Genomic DNA, 20,449 nt, shown 5'->3' with positions numbered 1-20,449 from the left:
CCAAGTTCTCTGATTGTGTGTAGATGAGGAGGGACATGGAGCGCCTCCATACGGCCATTCAGAAGGGAGACTTGGCACAGGTTGTCAAACTCTGTGCCTCGGCAGCAGTGGAGGACAGCCGAGTGTCGGGTGAGCTCTCGGAGGCAGCCAACCCTAGGTCAGGGGACCGTGCCCTCCACCTGGCAGCCCGCCATGGGCGCCTTGCGATCCTGGAATACCTCAGGGATGCGGGCGTCGACCTGGAGAGCGCTAATCTGGACGGAAAGCGGGCCCTGCACGAGTCCTCGGCAATGGGTCATGTGGAGTGTGTGGACTTTCTTCTCCAACAGAAGGTGCATGTTGATCCTCTGAAGAGAGCCGATTGGTAGGAAGAAACTGAACTTGTATTTATACACATGTTAATACTGTATGAAACTCTGCAAATGGGTTAAATTCATGATCAAGAACCTCAGTGATATAAAGAGAAATCAGCATTTTCTTGTTTGGAAGAAAAGTTAGTGATATCCAGCCTTTGAAATGATATACAGCACATTTACATTTTTTTTTTTTGATATTTTGGTGAGCTGTTAATTTCTAAACTTGCAAAATACAACATATTATTTTGTTGTTATGGTTGTAATGAAAATGTCTCAGTATGTGTCTGGTACATCTTCTAGATGGAGTGGTATCCTTTAATACCCTGATCAGTTGGTTCTTTGTAGCTTAAAGTGCGTCTGCACTGGCAAGAAACATGTCTAGCGCCATCATAAGGCTCATTTTTCTCTGTGGTGCCCAGCATTTCCCCCATAATGCCAAGCGGCGTGCAGCAATTAACCCCTTCCACACTGAATTCTGAAATCCCCATAGACTTAACACACAGACCACCAGGTTCCCGTAGGGGATGGCCTCTCAGCGCAGCGGCTTGCTTCGATCCCGCATTATGCGCAGTCCAGTGCATAGTATGTATACCATGATCGATGGTATCCCATGGTTATGCGTACGTTGTCACGTAAATCACTTCGCGATCTGTTCGGTGCTAGCAAACACTGTCTTCAACACTCAGATCGTTTATTCTGATCTTTGTGTCGAACTTCAATCTGCGTGCCATTATGTCGCGGATACGACTTGGTAAATGCTGGATCCAGTGGGAGGAGGTGCGAGCTGTTTATCGGCAAGAAATGAACAAGATAAACGTTGCCCTTCACGGCCCATCAAGCCATTCAACACAGGATGACTTTGCTGGTCATCTGCTGGATGTCCACCACTCGCACTGGGCATCAGCACTGTGTGCCAGGATTGCGGGATCAACCCGTTGTGCAAGTTTCTACATGCACTCAGACTGAGTCAGAAGCCTCTGAGATAAGCCAAGGTGGGTGAAACTCAACTTGTATGATATATAATTGTACCTATTTTTTATTCAGTTGCAAATGACATTCACTGAACGCTGAATTTATAACCTTCCAAATCCATGTAACGATAACGTTACCGTTAGGCCTACTTGAATTACCGGTACAGTTGTACCGCAGCGTTGATCATGCAACTATCGCGATGAACGATGACACAATTTAAAACAGCCTTATTCACATTTTTTTTTTTTAATGATTATCACAATAGATACTGACGTCCAACTTACGACAAAAAGTACTATGATGACTCAATGACTAGACCTAGGCCTGATTAAGTCAATTAGTGAACGTGTACGGTCACAGTAGTAGACCTAGCCCGACCAGACGCTGTTAATACGCTACGTATGTACAGCGGCGACTGGGCTGTGTATAGTTATAGTAGACCCAGCCATACATGTAAATTATCACTAACGTGTTAGGGCCGAGCCGTATATGAACGTTTTCATTTTTAGCTTATTGTTCCTCACTAACCCAGCCTCAACAAATTGTCAAAATTTCTAGGAAGGGAAATCATGATCAATTCAAGATATGTTATCTGTTTTCCAATTGCAATCTCGAGATTGGTGTCATTTCTCACATGTGTGGTAATATTCAGGGGGACAGCACATCAGCTGTACATTGAGTCTACCAGTCTATACTTGTAGGCCTAGATCTACAGTAGGACTAGGAACCGCGTGTACATTTGCTCTGGTACTACTAGTCACTACTAGACTACTAGTGCTGACTGTAGTACTAACGTTAGATCTGTAACTCTTACCGTCTAGTTATCTTAGTACTAGCAAAGATTTATGTGCGAGAGATAACGCATCTGGAGCTTTCATCACTCATTGTGTTGGACTTCATGAAAACTCAATAAAGAGCATGAAATTTGAAGGAATATTTTTCTGCACGTCGTGTAGTATATCTAAATCAGCTATTGAAAATAATTTTTGGTCGTACAAAACCTTATGGTAATAAAATGCTTGACTACATGTACAGTTGTAGCGACAGTCTTATACAGGGCAGCTTGCATGCAACGTTGCAGACAACTGGGTGCAATTGAACTCACATGGTGACCGGCAATAGATTGCGCAGACCTGCAGCCTGTGCCTCCATGGGATATGGGTTACCACTTATCGCACAATCCTGCAGGCAACACCTCCACTGGTTACAAAAATAAGATTTGGTATTCAAACCCTTGGACTGACTGGAGGCCCTGGCTGCAGGATTGCACAATCTATCGTTGGTCAGATTTTGTGAGCTCACTTGCACCTAGTTGCCAGCGCGTTGCATTGCGAGCTGGACTGTATGAAAGACGTAGACATTAAATTCATTATGCCTTTCATACATGTACGTACCTGTACTGTACTTTTTCGAGTATGGTTACAGTTGTAGTTCCCTGTTTCGGTAGGTTGTATAATATAACAACTAAGGACAGTTGGGGCTCAGTAACTGGACACCAATTTTACTAAGATTTAAAATGAGAAAATTTGGGTGTTTTTTACGTCAAATGGCCAAGGTCAAAGAGAGTATATCAGAATAAATTGATTTGATTTGTGGGCATTATTGGAAATACAAGGCCAGAACAAAAGGAAGGTACAGGCACATTTGTACAATGTATAATTGTCACACATGCAAAACTGCTATTTCATACATTTACACTGTACAGACCCTACGTGTACACGCCAATGTACACTCCCATCAAATTCAGCACCTTTTCTTTGCCATCATAATATCAATATACAGTGTAGTAGAAATACTGATTTCTTGATGTCAAGATAGCTTTGTAGCGGAGTAATTGGCTATCCTTGAGTGGTATACCTGATCAATTATGTGAAGCCAGATGAATATTGCACGATGGACGAGTGTAATATTCGTCAAGCTGAATGCAATATGTCTGGTATACCATGAAAGGGTAGCCAATATTATGATCATTATGTAGATCTGCCCCCAAAGATGCGTGAACAGTGGTTTGGAATTCATGGAAATCGCTTAAATTGAAATTGCATTTTACACTAGTTTATGAAATGAAAGAATTCCATGTCTCATCCACCTTTACTGGTACGAAAGCACAGTCGCACGCTACTCTAGCGCACTGTCATACCATCTCAGTAGGCTACCGGGCCATGCAGTATGGTGTATTGTTTCACAGAAATCTTTTACAGTAACCTATTGGGATTTTCATCTTTCTTCAACATGGTCATTGCTGCATGATTGGTAATAAAGGGGACAGACTACATGTTTTTAGTGTGCTGCTGAAACCTCTCATATAATATTCACTAATGTGATATGAAAAGTATGGGGTACAGTACATTTGTATGCATGGTATCCAACTAACATTATGTTTTATGCTGCACTGCTCTTACCTTGATTTACCTTGATGTTGGGCATAAAGTATACACGATGTATAAACTTATTTGCCCCTGTGCATCATCTTTGTGTTAGTTCTCGGTCATCAGAATAATCTGACTTACTTGTAGCCTCTGCAGCTGATAGCACAACATCACAGACAGAAACCATCTCCACCTCTGCAGTTGCTGACAAACATTGTACAGCATTGTCTTCTTTGAGGTTGTGCTCCTCTGAAATATGTAGTGCATTGTCAATCACCTCAGAATCCATAATGTCCACTGGACGATTTTGATTGCATGGAAACCTTACTCTTTGCATACTCTGCAGGTTGATTAAAAAGGTATTTTACACGCAGAGGTCAGCTACAGTGTCTAACAGAGCCCTAAGGCGATGTCAATGTTTCAAGGCACTCTTGGAATTTTGTGCCAATGGAAATACATTGTGTGGAATAACAATGAGATTTAATTTTTCTTCAAAGTTAGATGTCTTTGGTTATATTGTGTAGTACAAGCTGTCAGTTCATATGTTTTTCAGAGCAACTACTGCTGAAGATCTACCTGCAGGAAGCTCTGTCCAGATACGTCTCGAACTCCCAAGGACTCAAGAATTGGGCCAGCCGGTAGATACTTCAAGTGAGATTTCTTGAAGCGTACATTGTAGTATTGATAGGGTCCGAAATTTATTTTGTGATCATTGTTTGTTCTTACAGCATAATCCTGTCGGGATGGATAACAAAAATATCCTATAAACCCAGAGATGCCGACTATTCTGGAATATTCATTAAGCCTGTCAATAGCCCTCCCCCATACAGTTTGTTTTTCCTGAGTGGCTAATAGTAGATGGTTGCCTCTGAAGACACAGTACATAAATAGTGTAATGTATTCATACACAAACCTCCTTATCATCTGTTCGGTGATACGAAAAAAAAAAAAAAAAGGTGACTTACAGTTACTAAGTAAGTTCAAACTCAAGACCTTTATTGGTCAACTAAAGCAGTCATGACATTGGGATGAGTTATTTTGATTTGGATAGATATGCTGATATCTAACACCAAACATGGAAAATAGCTCATGATTGGCCAATTTCTGGATACCTTGTAACAAACAGTGCTGGGAATTCATCTGACTTCTTGAGTCTTTTGCTGATTTTACCCATAAAATAGCATGCAGTATTTAGGATGTATCCTGCTGGAAACATCAAGTTATATACCGGTACTCATTGTTCCTGTTATTTCTTTCCAGAAATGTTCTGCTGAAGTGGAAGTTTACCATCAGCAAAATTAGTGTTATTTTAAGTTCTGCAGCCCAAGATATCTTCGGCCTCGTATCTCAGAGGAAAAATGCCAGCTGAAATAACTTGTGCATTGGAAGCAATGTTCTGAATAAGGAATGAAAGAATGCAAATGGCCATCCAACTGATCCAAATGTTCCTCTCAGAGAAAACATAAAAAAAAAAAACATGTTTTCTTTGGTCAGAATACTGCCTTTAGTATACCAGACGATGTTTAGTTTGTGAGTTATTCAGAAAAAATGTTTTTATTTCGTATACCGGTATACAAATCAAATGATTTTATTAAAACTCTTAAAACCATTGCTTTGATAAGAGTGTAATCCCTCAGCTACATTGTAAAGGAACAATACATGTGTACTCTATACTCTACACAGTGTGTCCTACAGTGTATACCCATTGACCAATTACCATTCAATTTTAGGAGTTTGTTGTAAAAGAATGTTTGTAACCTTTACTTTTTGAGAAGTACACTGTATTATACTCAAGGTCATTGCTGCTGGTTGCCACACATCATACTTTTCATGGTAAATGCACTGTACAATGATTGCCTTTTCAATATGTTATTCCCATCCATATTAAAAAGACAATATCGTGATCACAAATTGTGTGTAAAAGAGCATTTGCAACACCCTATATCTGCACTTTTTTTCAGCCAATTAGCATATAAATATTTTTGGGTACATTTTTTTTTCACGTATCCCTGAGAATTTTCTTGACCATAATACATACTGATGTGTTCTTTCTAGGAGTGTTGTGCTACCTTGCTCGTTGATAACTAGGACTCTAAAAATCTAGGATCAAACTGTAAAATTTTGTACTCGACTCGACATGAAAATGTCATTTACTGACACTCATTCGGAAAATATATGTCATTAGTATAATTGAAAGTAATTATGACTTTGTTGCATTACATGTATGTGGTTAATTAAGTATGCTTTGTTTGTGTTTACAGCTCCTAGGAGAGCTCCTCTGCGCAGAGGAGTGTTGTTTTCACCGATCAACTCTAAGACCCTCCTGAACCAAGTCAGGTGAGTATCAAACTAAAATTTATCATTGTTATGCACAGGCTTATTGACAATAAAATGCCCACAAATTTGACCATGAATCCTTTTTATTCCTCTGTCCGATGGGTGCTTGAGGCATGATATTTTTGGGTTGTAGGTCTGTCTGTCTACTTTAGTATACGCGATAACTTGAGTAATACTGAGCGGAATTTGACCAAACATAGTCCGACTATGAAGTATGATTGGGCAATCACTTGATTAGAAATTGGTCGTAGGTCAAAAGTGAAGGTCATCTAAAACAGTTTATGCAATAACTCAAGACTGTATTGAGCAAATTTCAGCAAACTTGGCACAAGGGTAAAATATGATAGGGCACTAACTTGATAACATTTTGTGTAAAATTGGCAAGAGTCAAAGGTCAAGGTCAAATTCTAAAAATTCACTGTGTGATATTAAAACTCAAGACTGGATCAAGCAAATTTCACTAAACTTTGCACAAGGGTGAAGCAAGGTGGGATAATCACTTGATTAGACTTTGGGTAAAATTGGGTAAAACTTCAAAGGTGGATGTAGCAAATCTCAATAAACTAGAGCAATGTACAATGTACATATACCTCAAACAAACATAATGAATGTTAGATATTCTGAAGGTTCATTATTCCGAAGGTTCGTTACTCCGAAACACACATATTCCCAATACCTAGAGGTTCGTTAATCCGAAAATGAAAAAGGTTCATCAATCTGAACATTTGTGGCGTTATTCCAAAGATTTGTTAATCCGAAATGATATTTGGAAAAACAAATCTTCGGAATAACGAATCTGCGGACTGAAGAGCCTTCGGAATGACAAACCTTTGGAATAACGAGCTGTAACCCTATTGGGTACCATGTTACCAGGTCTAATAATTGGGGTCTGTGACAAGACTATACTCTTGGCGCTGTTCCCAGGCCATGACCAGGTGCCAGTTAGCCTTTTGTCAAGGCCCTCTCGCTGTATGGTGAAGAGAGCCCAGCTGAGTGGGGTTGCGCTGGCGCGCTCGGCTGGGCTCGCTTCGCTCGCCCATTACAGCGAGAGGGCCTTGACAAAAGGCTAGGTGCCAGTTGTAATACGATCTCACGAAAGAATGCTTGTGCGCGCCGTGTTCCTTTGTCGGTAGCCCTTCCCAGGCCCCAACCCTGTCTAGCACTTCTGTCTCTTTACTAGTAGTTGGTGTTTTTGTTTTTCTGATGGTAGTGGTCTCTGTCTTGGGTCTGTGTGTGTTTTGCATCTTTCATGTGCGAGGGGAAAAAAAGAGACAGAAAAGAACTTCAAGAATTCGAGGAAGTCTTGCGGATTTTCTTTCTCGTCATTCACGCTAGGGGAAAAAGGAGGGGGGGGGGTATTTTTTTTCTGAATTGTTCATGGCAGGGGAAAGAGGAGACAGGGAGAGAAGCGTTTGTTGCTCTTTTTTCTCTTCAATCCTGTTTACATACATTTAGTTACTCTGAAGCATTGATAAAGATTTGCTGCTGTGAAGTCAATAGGACATTAAAATAAGAAGCCTCCCATTTACTTCTGTTCATCGAATCTTCACCTAACTACTGTACCTTTAGAGTATGGTAACAGGAATAGCAGAAATAGTTCTGGTTACCTTGACATGTGTTTGCAGGGAAATCGTGGATGCACTTGAAAAATAGTAGACTTTTTGAAGCTGGAAGTTTGTTATGAAGCCACATATACAGTGTACAAGTTTTGTACATGTAGGGCTCATCAGTTGTTCGATTTCGGTATGAATTTGGAAAGGTTGCAACACAGTTTAGTTAGCACAATTTCGTCAATTCCAAATCAAATTTAGGAGACAGAATCAATTTTCTAAGCCAAGTATCGGAAATCCCAATCAGAGCTGCATATGATAAATTGATATGTCGTGTTACATTGTATCTTGTAGTTTAGTAATGACCAAAGATTCAGGGTTACCTCAAGAAAATCTGATGCATTGCTAAATGAATTACAATATGGAAGATATATTGGTACAATGAAAGATTTTCTACATGATTTGACTCACAAATATTGATTAAGTTGACTGACAAAATTATGTACCTGAACCTATATACTCAGCATAAAATATTTTAGAAACGTACAATTTGCCATAAAACCATCATACTGTACTAATGTGACGCCTAGAGCATATAAGTCCAAAGACAATGTTTTATAGTGGTAATTTAATCGCCTGTGGCTTGTGGGGTTTGATAAGACGTGGTTTGGTTTTCCCACAGACCGTATTGAATTTGGAGGAGAAACTTGCAATCTGCTCCATAAACCATTTTCGTACTGTATCCAGATTTACACAATTATACTTGTTTCCTTCCATGCGCTCATTGACAACAATTCGAAGAACTTGTCACAGACAGTCAGAATATATAATCTTCCTTGTTCACGACGCTGTTACAAACTTCACATGAGCGCGGACAAAGTTTGTTGGGTTGTCATTATTTGTTTACAAAAATACAATCTGAATACATGAGAAACCCGTTCATTAGCATTGACAACAATTCTAGAACCTGCAACAAACAATACTGGACACAAGAGACACAATATGGTTTTATGCTCCTACTTGCTCCCGAAGCTCGGACAAGCATCGCATGAGCTCGAACAAGCTTTTAGGGTCGCCATATGGGCATCCTTTATTGCAGCAACAAGTCTTAATACATGATAATATCATCTATTACCATTGAATGTTATGATGTCTAGTCAACCAACATGCAAACAAAAACAAACAATCAACAGTCAATGAATTAATGCATGCGCATTTTGTGTTACAGTACTTTTGATGTACAGCTGTAGGCAGAATTTGTTTCATTATTTTTCTTATTTATTTCTGTCTCTCATGCGTAGGCCAAGGTGGAGGCGCTCACCAGGGATCAAGTCAATGAGCTGGCCATCACGAACTTGAAAAGGACAGCTGGATTATTCGAAGATTTCTTCCAGCAGTTTGTTCATCCACCACCACAGCCGCCACGAGAGCCAGAGCCAGAAGCCGTGCCTCCATGGTGCAAATGTGGGCGGTGCAGGGAGATGGCGCATGACGTAGAGAAAAAATGTTGCAGAAAAGCTAACATGCAGTGTCACTCGCTCTCTGCACGATTCCGTCGCCTTTGTTTGGACCCAGCTGTACTCGACATCGTTCGCCACAACCTGGAGAACCAGCACGCCTGGGCCGCAGACAGGGGCAACAGATCATACCGTCACGCGTCATATCGCACATACATTGTACGTCCATTGGCAGCACGACAAATTGGGCGCTGGCAATCGAAGAGTGGTTCCCTCCTGTTCTGTCTGGGCCATTAGAACCGAGTACAGTACTCATCTGCTAACGGGCACTATGTAGGTTATCAGGAGGTCAAAGGGTACCGAGATGGTTATAGGGTCGAACTTTATACTCCTTCCACAACCATTTTCCTTGTATCTTGGATCTTGCAACATACTTTCAATAGACGACACTGGTTGCTCTTAGTTTGGTTAGGTCTTACGATTATTCTATGAGATGTGTGCTCATAGTACATGTAACATAGTGAAGTATCCCTTTGTTGTAGGCCTACTATCTATTACGCATGAGTGATTCTTTATGCACTTATATGCAGGTATCAATTACTGTATGAGACATTATGTTCATTTCAAGACACTAGTGATATTGTAAAATGCTGAATAGGTGAGTAAATCTAACAGAACACGCCAGAGATGACGAACTTCCTTTGTGGCTGATACATGTATAAAACTACATGTGGAAAAAAAAATTGTACAAGACATTTTACCGATAATGTGTATACAAGTATGTATTGGATGGAGATATTTCTAAACATTTTCTTTGTATTTTTATTGTCTGCAAAGCTACTTATTATGCCTCCATCTTGCGGTAACTAGTTATTTAGACTTTGTTTCACCCCATCCCTATGCTAAAACGTTTGTATGCACATTCTGCCAGCAAAACATATATGAATATGATATGCACATCCTCATTGACAGAACAGGGTTTATAGTTCGTGAGGTGGGATGCTTCTCTATATCAACACATGGCGGTCTATCTCCTACCTCCATGATAAACTGTTGGTTTGATGTAGACTGTGAAGTTCGCAACTCGACATCATCATGGATTTGAAGGTTGAAAATGGCAAAGCCTCTTATCCCCCAAAATATACAAGACAGAATATGTGCAAGATTTACATGCAAACGGGATGTGCTCACCCTTGTCAAAATCCCTGTGCAGTGGATGGTGAAAGAAATATATAATGTAAGTTGGTGTGTTGTCATTATGCCTACACATACATTAACTGTGGTAGTGAGTGTTTGGTGTATTTCCTACAGATCTCGTTTTGATAATATATTTTTCTCTGTGGTTGGTTTTCACATTAGCACAAGCTAATCCTATCCCTTTAGCATTTGTACATGATAACCATGGTACTATACATGTGTATTGAAACAGTTTCGCAATAAACACAAAGAGCAAAGAAGGAAACAATCACTCGTTTCTTTTTCTGTCCTAGGTGTCCTGAGATTTATGCAACTAACTCTGGTAAAGAAGGAAACGCGACTTCGTTTCTGAGTCCGACATCAATACTCACAAATCTTGTGTTCCACTTTGTTCCACTCACCTGCATAGCGTACTAGACCAGTTTTGTAGTGAATTTCAAGTTATATTTTCGTCCCTGCTTAGTGGCAGAAACAGCTCAGAGAACCTGTCAAAAATAGTTGGATTCAGAGTTCTGACTGAAATTCCTCCTGAATGTTGGAGAAAACACCTTATGAGCTGGAACAAGCTCTCGAATTGGTCTAGAAATCATTGGAAAAATGCATGAAATTTGAACACTAAGCCATGTCTTGCTCGACTATTTCAGTTACCACACTAAGGTCAGAATTCCTAATCACAAGTAGCCCGCATTTCATGTAGAAACATTGCGAACGACATCCGACTATACAGGTCACAAAAAGATACATTTATCGATACGATATGACCACTTTATTTTTATTTTGAGGTTATTGAGAATTTGCTAATTGATCTGTAGAGGGAATTTAGGCGTTTTATTTGCCAACCCGCACGACAGCAGAGCATTTTGTAACGTACAGTTGTATTCGAACAGACCATTTCCATAATGTATTCAAATTTATGAACATTTCCTTACCTGCACCGTGACAGAGACTATTCAACCTGTGTCAAAAACATTTGGATCCAAAAGATAGAATACAGGGTTAGAATTGGTTGCTCGCAAAGGGTTGCTATGGAGATCCTTTGTTGCAGAAGTTTGCATACAATATGCAGTACACTAATAACACGGTATACATTCCGAAATTTATCCTGTCACAAGCAGTAGACAATTTTAGTTGTGTACACGTATTAAAATTTATGGACATTTTTTCTTCCGCGAGTGATGACAGTTCATGTGACTTTTTGCTAAGACGACTAAGACGATTACTGTCTTGAAAATCAGTACTGATTATATTTGCTGAACATCATTACTGGCGTCATGTGGGGTGTACATGCCTTTTGGTTATTTGTTAGTAATGACAAAACCTTAGTGACGGCTCAATAAACGTTCGTATTGAGTTCACTTCTACAATCATGGATTCCCTAGCAACCCTAAAGCTATAGACAGGGCTCATGTAATGTTTGTCTGAGCTTCGGGATAAACCAAGTTATAACCCTGCACCTGCATGTGCATGGATTCCGTCTTTTGAATCAAATTTTCTGCAACATTATCTTTGGATGGTACTATAAGTAGTCAGTGTGCAAAGGGACGAAATTATAAAGTTGAATTCATTACGAATCATTAGTGCTCACGGATGAAAAGTTTTGCAAGGGTACAAATTCAGAATTGGCAATATGCACCTGCCTACTGGCCTAACTAAGTCCTTTGTGGTCTGATCCTTCTGGAGATGTGTGTTTGGCAAAAGATAAAGAGTAATACACCTGAATCTCCTATATCTCGGTATAAAAATACCTAAAATGTTGTTCCTTGGTGCGATGCTTTCATAAGTTATTCAGCTGAAAACATTTTCTGTGTAAACCTTCAATTTCGCTGGATATACTGTAATTTCCATGGTCCCAAGGACTCCTTCATAATGAGTTTCTATGCAAGCCTTTCACTTGCTTCTTTCGGACAATTTCTATATTATTTGGTAGCCTTTGCTGCGCAAATTTCAAGAGGTTTGTTTTTAACAGGGAGATGGAATCCACTGAGGCCTGGTTTTATGTATGTTGCAGAGTTGCCATTTCTGAAATACTTGTCCATTAGATTTGTTATTCTGTGACAAGACTGATTAAGAGCATTTTGCAGATTGGATTTCAATGCTTCATGAAGTAATTTATCATTATTATTATTACTGTATCATTATTATTATTGTCACTACTATACTACTACTGCTTCTGCTGATACAATTACTTGTACTACTAATACTACTACTATTCTTATTCTTATTATTATCACCATTATCATCCTCATTGTTACTATCATCATTATTATAAGGACCTACTATCTTCAACCACCTACTATCGACCATCTTCAGTAACATTCATGGACACGGGTTTTAGTCGTCCTTCTCGATCTTTACTGTTTTGGTTCCTGGACTGTTTATTTTTTTTTATTTATTGACATATTCATATTTATGCATGTGATTCATGTTTACAAGCATTTGATTCATGTTTACAAGCATTTGTACAGTTGTAGCCGTATGGCCTTGACATTGATTATGATATACAACTGTACATGTAATGAAAAAATAAACAACACAAAATCAACTATGCAAAACGTACGGGAAAGTGAGGTATAGCGAAACCGTTATCGGTGTATCGCCTACACAGGGCCGGAGATAGGATACCGCGGAGATCGAGGTGGGTGATAAATTTTCGTGGAAATGTGATTGATCGTTGGTACAATACGTGTTCATGCTGTGCTACGTTTATTTACGAGCTGGAATTGACAACCAACAAACTAAATGCGATCACTAATCACATGTCATCGTAATTGACCAACCCATAATCAGGCGAATAATTATAGTTCAGAAGTTACAAATCCCAGCTCGCTGGCCCGACGAAGAAACCGACGGCCACATTACAGTACTAGTAATTCACCGCCCAGCGATGTTTTTCTGCTCGCTACGCTGGTGAGTAGGTCATTGGGCTGAGTGAGTGGATTGTCGTGGATCTCTCTCGCGACAAGTAACCCGTTCCCTCGCGATCGGCCGAAAGATCGAGGCCGCGCCGGGCGGGCCGGGCTGGGCTCTCGGTACCCCTCCATAATTATGCACTGCTTGTGTGTGTTTTCTCGGCTCTGCGTATGCGCACAAGCTGCTGTGAGATCGTGCGCTGACCGGCAGGCGGCGATCAGCGCAGCCACAGTATAAAATAACGATGTAACCACAGAACTAGAGTTTTGACTAGAGTTCCGTGGATGTAACCCGGCCACCGGAAGTTTTGATAGATGGCGCTCTTTACAAAAAAAGTTCTGGCATCAAAATAATGACTAGTGCAGACGGGCTTTAATATGCGTGCCTTGTTCTCATCCTTCTTAAATATTTGCATCTCATCCCTACAACCCAGGACTCCTCTCCATCTCGCCTGCACAAAGGACAGTCTGGAGGTTGTGGAGCGTTTGCTCTGTGGTGGCGCCGATCCAAGACTGCGCAACAAAGATGGCTGGAATGCCTTTCACATCGCAAGCAGGTAATCCTGAGGGGCAGTGATTTTTTTGTTATTTTTTAATGGAAGTTCAAAAACTTTTGGCACGTCATGATTGATCAGTTGATGCTCTCGTTGCCGTGCCAACCTTAAAAATAGAATGTGGTGTAATGTAATAAAAACGATGAAGATGACATTGTCATTTTGCAGGGCAGTCTCATCATCATTGGTATTACTGCTCCTGGCAGCTTTACCGTTATGACCATCCCGACAGTACAGTTTGTTATTAGGAATATTTGTAAGACACCCTCCTAAGGGCAATTATTGCTTCAGGAATTCTTGCTGAAGAATCTGGAACACTCCATCAGGCCTTATACCACAGCTCCCCCTTGTTCCATTGTAAAAAAACAGGATATTGTTCTTTCAGTGATACCAAGACTCATTTCCACTGTACTTGTTGTTACTCTAGAAATGTGTTGTTGTTGTTGTTGATGTTTTTTTTTTTGTTTTTTTTTTGGGGGGGGGGGTAGCATGGGTAATAAGAAAATCATGATGAATCTTCAAGTGTCACCCTGATTGGTGTGGTGAAAATGTTCGTGTCCACAGCTGTCATTCAATAGTTCTGCTTCCTGATTTTGTACACGGTGCATTGCAGAGAGGGCCACGTTGACATTCTGAACATCCTTCTCAACCACAGCAGCAACTTGTGGGATACCACTAGCAAAAATGGTCGCACACCACTGCACACAGCGGGTGAGAAAAATTAGCCAGTGAATGATAAATATACGTCAGCCTCAGAGGTGTATGCAAGAAAGTGTATTTGCAATTAGAGTATTACTGTGATATGCCTTTAAGTCTCTGTGCATGCGTGAAACACAGTCCGCTTTCATTATGATGGACAAAACTCTTGTGAGCAAATACCAAGATGTTCCTTATCATTTTTTTAGCTGCTTCTGTAAACACAGAAATTTATGCACAAGTAACCTTTCCTGCTCGGCCTGGTTAGATGAATTTCACATTATTTTGATTCTGTGGAATCAAGATCCAAAAAAAAAAGAAGAAGAAAAGTATATATGACAAGCAAAAAACAAACAAACAAATGACATGATTCTATTTTTGCACTAGTTTGATGTCGCCATGTAAAAATGTTCACAATGCAAAATCTATTATTCTTATTGTACTGCAATGTGAAGCCTCAGTTTTCTTGTTTATTTGAGTACAAAGTCTTTTTGATGAGGGGGTCACTTGTATACAATGTATCTTGGGAATAATTTTTCCATGCTAGCTCAGTAATTAGTAGTAGTCCACTCAATAACACTTATCATTTCTGGCACTTTCATACAATTTTAGTTTTCTGCATGCAAACACATTGAAATATTTATGATATCAGCTATGATCAAATATGCTCAATTTTACTTTTCAATAAAATCAGTTTCTGTGTACATGGATGATCTGTAACTTACTTCTTTTTCTTTTCCTTTTTTTTTTTTTGCACTTTTCCATCAAATCTAGTGTGATAGTTTTATGACAGTAATGTATGTGTCAATTCCAGTGTATCCTAGTTCAATCACACTAAAGTTAATGATATGGTATCAAGTACCACATTTTCATTCATCGAAGACAATGTAGTATCCTTTAATGTAGTGAATGATTGAATTAACTTGAATAAGTACTGTGAAATCAGACAAAAAGAGTTGTAGAAATCAAACAAACTTTAGTTTCTGCATTTTAATCGAAGAGACCAACAAACATGAACACATGATACATGTTTTTATACATTGATGAAAGGGGAATGTTACAAAGTATGATCCTCTAGCTCAGATTGTTTGATTTTGGAAATACATCATTTCATAATCATGAGAGAAAGAAGAGGAGGATTGACACTCTCACAACTGAAAAGGGAGTAACAAAAGTACAGGTGACCTCCATCCTCAGCTGTCGCTTGATCTTGATTGAGGCCTCATCAACACAAATGACATAGTACGACATGTTCTCTGTCTCTATCCTGCGGATACCAGCATTGCATGGGCGCTTGGAAGCAGTGGTGCTAATGCTGGAGAGATGTGGATATCTGGTGGACCAGCAGGATAGCTGTGGCAGCACTCCCCTCATGGATGCCCTCCGGGCTGGCTATGTCGACGTTGCGCAGATCCTCATCGACAGACACAGGGTGAGTAGGAGATTTCTCTTGCTGTTGCAGTGTCCAAAGTTGAATGGCGAACACTCATGACCCTTAACCTTTCCAAGTGCCATTCTTCTCACCATCTTCATGTTTGGCAATATATTGACAAGACACAATTTTGACGTTGATATAAATTGCATTTGAAGAGTTAGTCCTACGACATTGTAGACATTAAACTTTCAAGATTTTTAAGTGGTAATCTGTGAGTTGTCGTATCAGTTTCTTACAAAATTGAAATATGCTACCAACTGTGCAATGAGCTTCTATTTCATGGTGCCTGCTCAGGACACATTCGGATAACACAAACTGAGTCTGTTTATTTTGTTGGTGTGGTTACCTTGTCTGTTTATTCTTTTAATTGTATATTAATGACCATTTTTTCCCCGGAGGGAGAGGGGGGCTATATGAATGAACATGCTTGTGGCAAATGGAGTAGGTGTTGACTTTCAGTTTCTTATATTGCCAAGTCCTGTTTCTGTTTACATGTTTCCCAGGCCAGCCTCACCAAAACGGATATTCTTGGACGGCAAGCAATCCATCTGGTCGCTCAGGCAGGAAACCAGAGGTCACTGAACTTCCTTGTCCGGCAACACCATGTGGCAGTGGACACGCTCACATCTCCCGGGGGTCACACTCCTATGCATCTTGCAGCAAAGGTATGTATTTCAATCATTATGTAGGTTTTTTGTTTTGTTTTGTTTTTTTGTTTTTTTGGTGGTGGTTTTGCATCACAGCAGACAAACTAGTACTTGCACACATATGTACAATATTTCCAAACTGCAGATAAAGACAGTGGTGTCGAAACTGCAATTATGGACAATGGTTTCCATGGTTACATAAATTACACTTTCTTCATTAATGCCGGCAGGAAGGGCAAGACCAACTCATTGAAGATCTTCTCTCACTTGGGGCAGATGCTAATGTGGTTGACAGCAAAGGTAGAACACGTAAGTTGTACTGCCCAATTCAAACATTTATTTTGTGAATATTGCCATCCTAAAATTTCCATCAAATCATGCCATGTGACTTGGTCCAAGGAATTTTGAAAATGTTATGCTTTTTCACCTCCATAAAGACAAGAATACTTGTGTATGACAAACCTTGATCTTAGAGCTCTTGAAGCAAATGACATTACTATCACAAGGCCACATTTTCAGCATTTTGTCTTTACAGGACAAGTTCACCTTCATAAACATAAGGATTGAGAGAATGCAGCAATATTAGTAGAACACATTACTGAAAGTTTGAGGAAAATTAGACAATCGATGCAAAAGTTATGAATTTTTAAAATTTTTGTTTTGGAGCTGCTGGATGAGGAGACTACTACGGCTTGTGATGTCATATGCGTACAACAGTATAAAGAAAATGTAAAGAAAATTCAACATATTTTCACTTTTTTCACATAATAAAAGAGCACTTGACTTGCCTCTTTCTAAAGGCAGGGGGAATAATATTACCCATAACATATGTCAGTAAAGAGTCAAGGGAATGTGTACTTTTTTCAAAAGATGATATTTTGTGAAATTCTCTTTATATTTTCCTTATATTGTTGTACTCATGTGACATCATACGCTGCAGTAGTCTTCTCATCCAGCGGTGACTGCACAAAAACTTCAACAATTCATAACTTTTGCATCGATTGTCCAATTTTCCTCAAATTTTCAATGATGTGTTCTACTAATATTGCTACATTCTCTCAATCCTTATGTTTATGAAGGTGAACTTGTCCTTTACTTCATATGATAATTTGTTGACCTTGCATTTCTTTTGTTACTCTGCTGCCCATACATTCTATACAGTGGACTTTTTTTCCTTCTCTGCATTTTTTGTTTTTGTTTTGTTTTTAAAGATAACTCTGACAGTGGCCTGATTTGAACCTTAATGCTTAGAACAGTATATGGAAATGACCAGAAATGTAACTTATGTAATTCTGCCTAATTGTCCTAACCACATGAAATAAAAAGGCATCTCAGACAGAGGAACAGTAAAGGCAAAAGAAAAACAAAAATTCCCACAATCAACAACTACAACAAAAAAAATCAAAATTTCATAAATCAAAGTCTAACAAACATATCTTTGATAAATTCAAGAAAGTGTGAGTCCTATGTACCCATTTCTTGGTACATCATTACATGCATAATCTTTTACAAGTTGTTACAATTTTGACTTCACTTTGGTAGTTCAAATGATCCATAAAGTATTTGAATTTTCGTGATCAACATTTCTGCATCTAGACTTCCAAGAGGTTTCTGTTTCAGTGAATGCTAATGTAAAACCAGAAACATCGATGGCATGAATTTTTTGTGAATCAGAGCCGATGACCTTTTTCGCGGCATGAATTTTTCTCAAATTGTCGACAATGATGGTGTACGGCATTGTAATAACATTCAGTGCATTGTGTAGGCAAAGACTTTTGTGTGTATTTTACTTTTGCGGATCTTGGCTCCTCGCGAAATCTGTGAAAGTTTCATTCATAAGAATGCAAAAATTTATGGTTTTACAATAACTGAAGCTAAGGCTTGTAGAAATGTGCCATCTATTCATCAGTACCGCACTATGTGTTTGAATGTTTTTTCCAGCCCTCCACATTGCTGCTGGGTGCCAACATTGCAGCTGTGTTCGAGTCCTCCTAGAGCACGGTGCACAAATCCTCAGAGACCACAGCGGCAAGCTTGCAAAGGAGCTTGCCAGACAGAGCGAGGTTGTCGCCCTCTTTGACGGAAATTGATGCCAGCTGAAACAATGCATATATGCATGTTCTTCATGCATTGAATATTCATGTCGAGCCCTCCTCATGGAGAGATTGGTGTGATTCAGTATGATTTGATGTGATTGCAGCTGTGTTCATATCCTCCTGGAGCAAAGTGCACAACTCCTCAGAGACCACAGTGGAAAGCTTTGCTAAAGAGCTCACCAGATGGAGTGAGGTCATAGCCCCATGTGACCAAACTTGATACCAGTTGAAATAATGTGTATACAGCATGTGATGAATATTCATGAAGTCTCCAACATGTGATGAATATTTATGAAGTCTCTGGCATGTGATAAATATTCATGAAGTCTCACAAAGATGATTTATGCTTTATTTGAATTGATGTGAATTTATTTGATGAATGTGACAGCTGAATGAGCAATCAATGCTTGTAAGGGTAGGATTTCACGGAGCACGCGAACGATTTGCGAAGGACGCGAATGGCAAGATCCAGCATTCGCATTTTAGTCTGCAAACGATCGCCAAACAAACGTGAGGGTTCGGAAGCGTCGTCAATTGTTCGCGAATGTCGTTTTTACTTCGGCGAGAATTTCAAGAAAGTTTGAAATTTGTTGCGAACCTTTTCCGCGCACTTGGTCGTGATTTGCTCGTGAATTGTTCTCGAAAGTGTCTTTAAAGCCTCGGTCTATGCGCAAGACCTTCGCAAGACACGCGCGATGTTCGCAAAATGTTCGTGAAACCCCAAACAGACTCCGAAACTTTGGAGAATGTCTCGCGTATGTTACGCGAAATCTGCGAAGATTTTCCGATCATTTTACGACGTAATCGCAAACTGTTCGCGTGCCTTTTGAGACATTCTCGCGAACGTTTAGCGCACGTTGGGGGATGTATGACCTATACGTTTTCTACAAATAAAAATCGTAGCATACATCTAAACATCAAGCAATTATTAACAACTATAGTAACAAAAGAAATTGAAGACTAGCAAAGAGAAATAAATGTTTGATATACAAAAAAAAAAAAATCGCAGAATACACTTGAAATTAATCTAAAGTATGTAAAATTTCATACGAACTATAGAGATTATGTATTGGAGGAACTGCAAAAAAAACCCCGATCAAATGCTTTACTAGTGGAGATACGTCGTAGGAAAAAAAAATGTAGGCAAGCACACGATAGAGAAATGAGAGAAAAAGAAAGGAGAAAGAGAGGAAAGAAAAAAATTCAACTCAAGACAGCTTCCACCTCTCCTTGGGTACATTTTCTCCCATGATTATTGAAAAATTTTCGTTGTTCGCATTTCCGTCGCGTGTTCTTCGTGTTCGTAACATGCTGTACTTTAGCAATGATACACACGACATTCGCACATATGTCGTGGAAACTTCGCACAAATTGCGCAAGAATAGTTTTCGGGTTCATTGTCGGAAAACATTCGGAGAAATACTTTTCGGAATGTTGGATTTTGTCATTCGCGTCCTTCGCAAATCGTTCGCGTGCTCCGTGAAATCCCACCCTAAGGAAGCAACTCACTCAACTGACTGCTGAAAGTTCTCTTCAAAGGAACTTGTCAGACAGAGCGAGGTCATTGCCCTCTGTGATGGAACTTCATACTTACTAAAATAATGCATATGGCATGCATGAATATTCCTGAAGTTGGGCACAAGAGAGGGTCATGCAGAGGATATTATTATGGGTTGAAGATCTTGCAATCCACTTGGTGTGTGGTATTTAAGGTTTTAAATACTTACCCAATGTTGTTACACCTGACATGTGATGGTACATGTGCAATTAAATGCTCACTGCTCAAGGCAGGTGCAGTGCTGGTATGAAACGGTCATCGCGGCTAGCGACTAGGTGGCCGCAGAAATTGAAAGTCCAATTCGAGACATTATCAC

General features: G+C 39.7%; 1 protein-coding gene and 1 long non-coding RNA gene across 2 annotated transcripts; both read left to right on the top strand.

The window, feature by feature from the left end:
* LOC140241832 (uncharacterized) lies at nucleotides 1-18,874 on the top strand. Its single transcript, XM_072321589.1, has 7 exons — nucleotides 1-364; nucleotides 13,582-13,704; nucleotides 14,315-14,412; nucleotides 15,678-15,829; nucleotides 16,336-16,497; nucleotides 16,710-16,788; nucleotides 18,421-18,874. The coding sequence occupies exons 1-7, from the start codon at nucleotides 24-26 to the stop codon at nucleotides 18,567-18,569; spliced, it is 1,104 nt and encodes a 367-aa protein (XP_072177690.1). The 5' UTR covers nucleotides 1-23; the 3' UTR covers nucleotides 18,570-18,874.
* On the top strand, nucleotides 4,186-8,945 carry LOC140241825 (uncharacterized). Its single transcript, XR_011902108.1, has 3 exons — nucleotides 4,186-4,348; nucleotides 5,959-6,034; nucleotides 8,886-8,945. It is a non-coding gene; the product is annotated as an uncharacterized lncRNA (long non-coding RNA).
* Nucleotides 18,875-20,449: the final 1,575 nt, after the last annotated feature.

This window comes from Diadema setosum, chromosome 2, assembly GCF_964275005.1.
Source record: "Diadema setosum chromosome 2, eeDiaSeto1, whole genome shotgun sequence".
NCBI lineage: Eukaryota > Metazoa > Echinodermata > Echinoidea > Diadematoida > Diadematidae > Diadema > Diadema setosum.
This window is presented reverse-complemented; position numbering and strand designations above follow the sequence as displayed.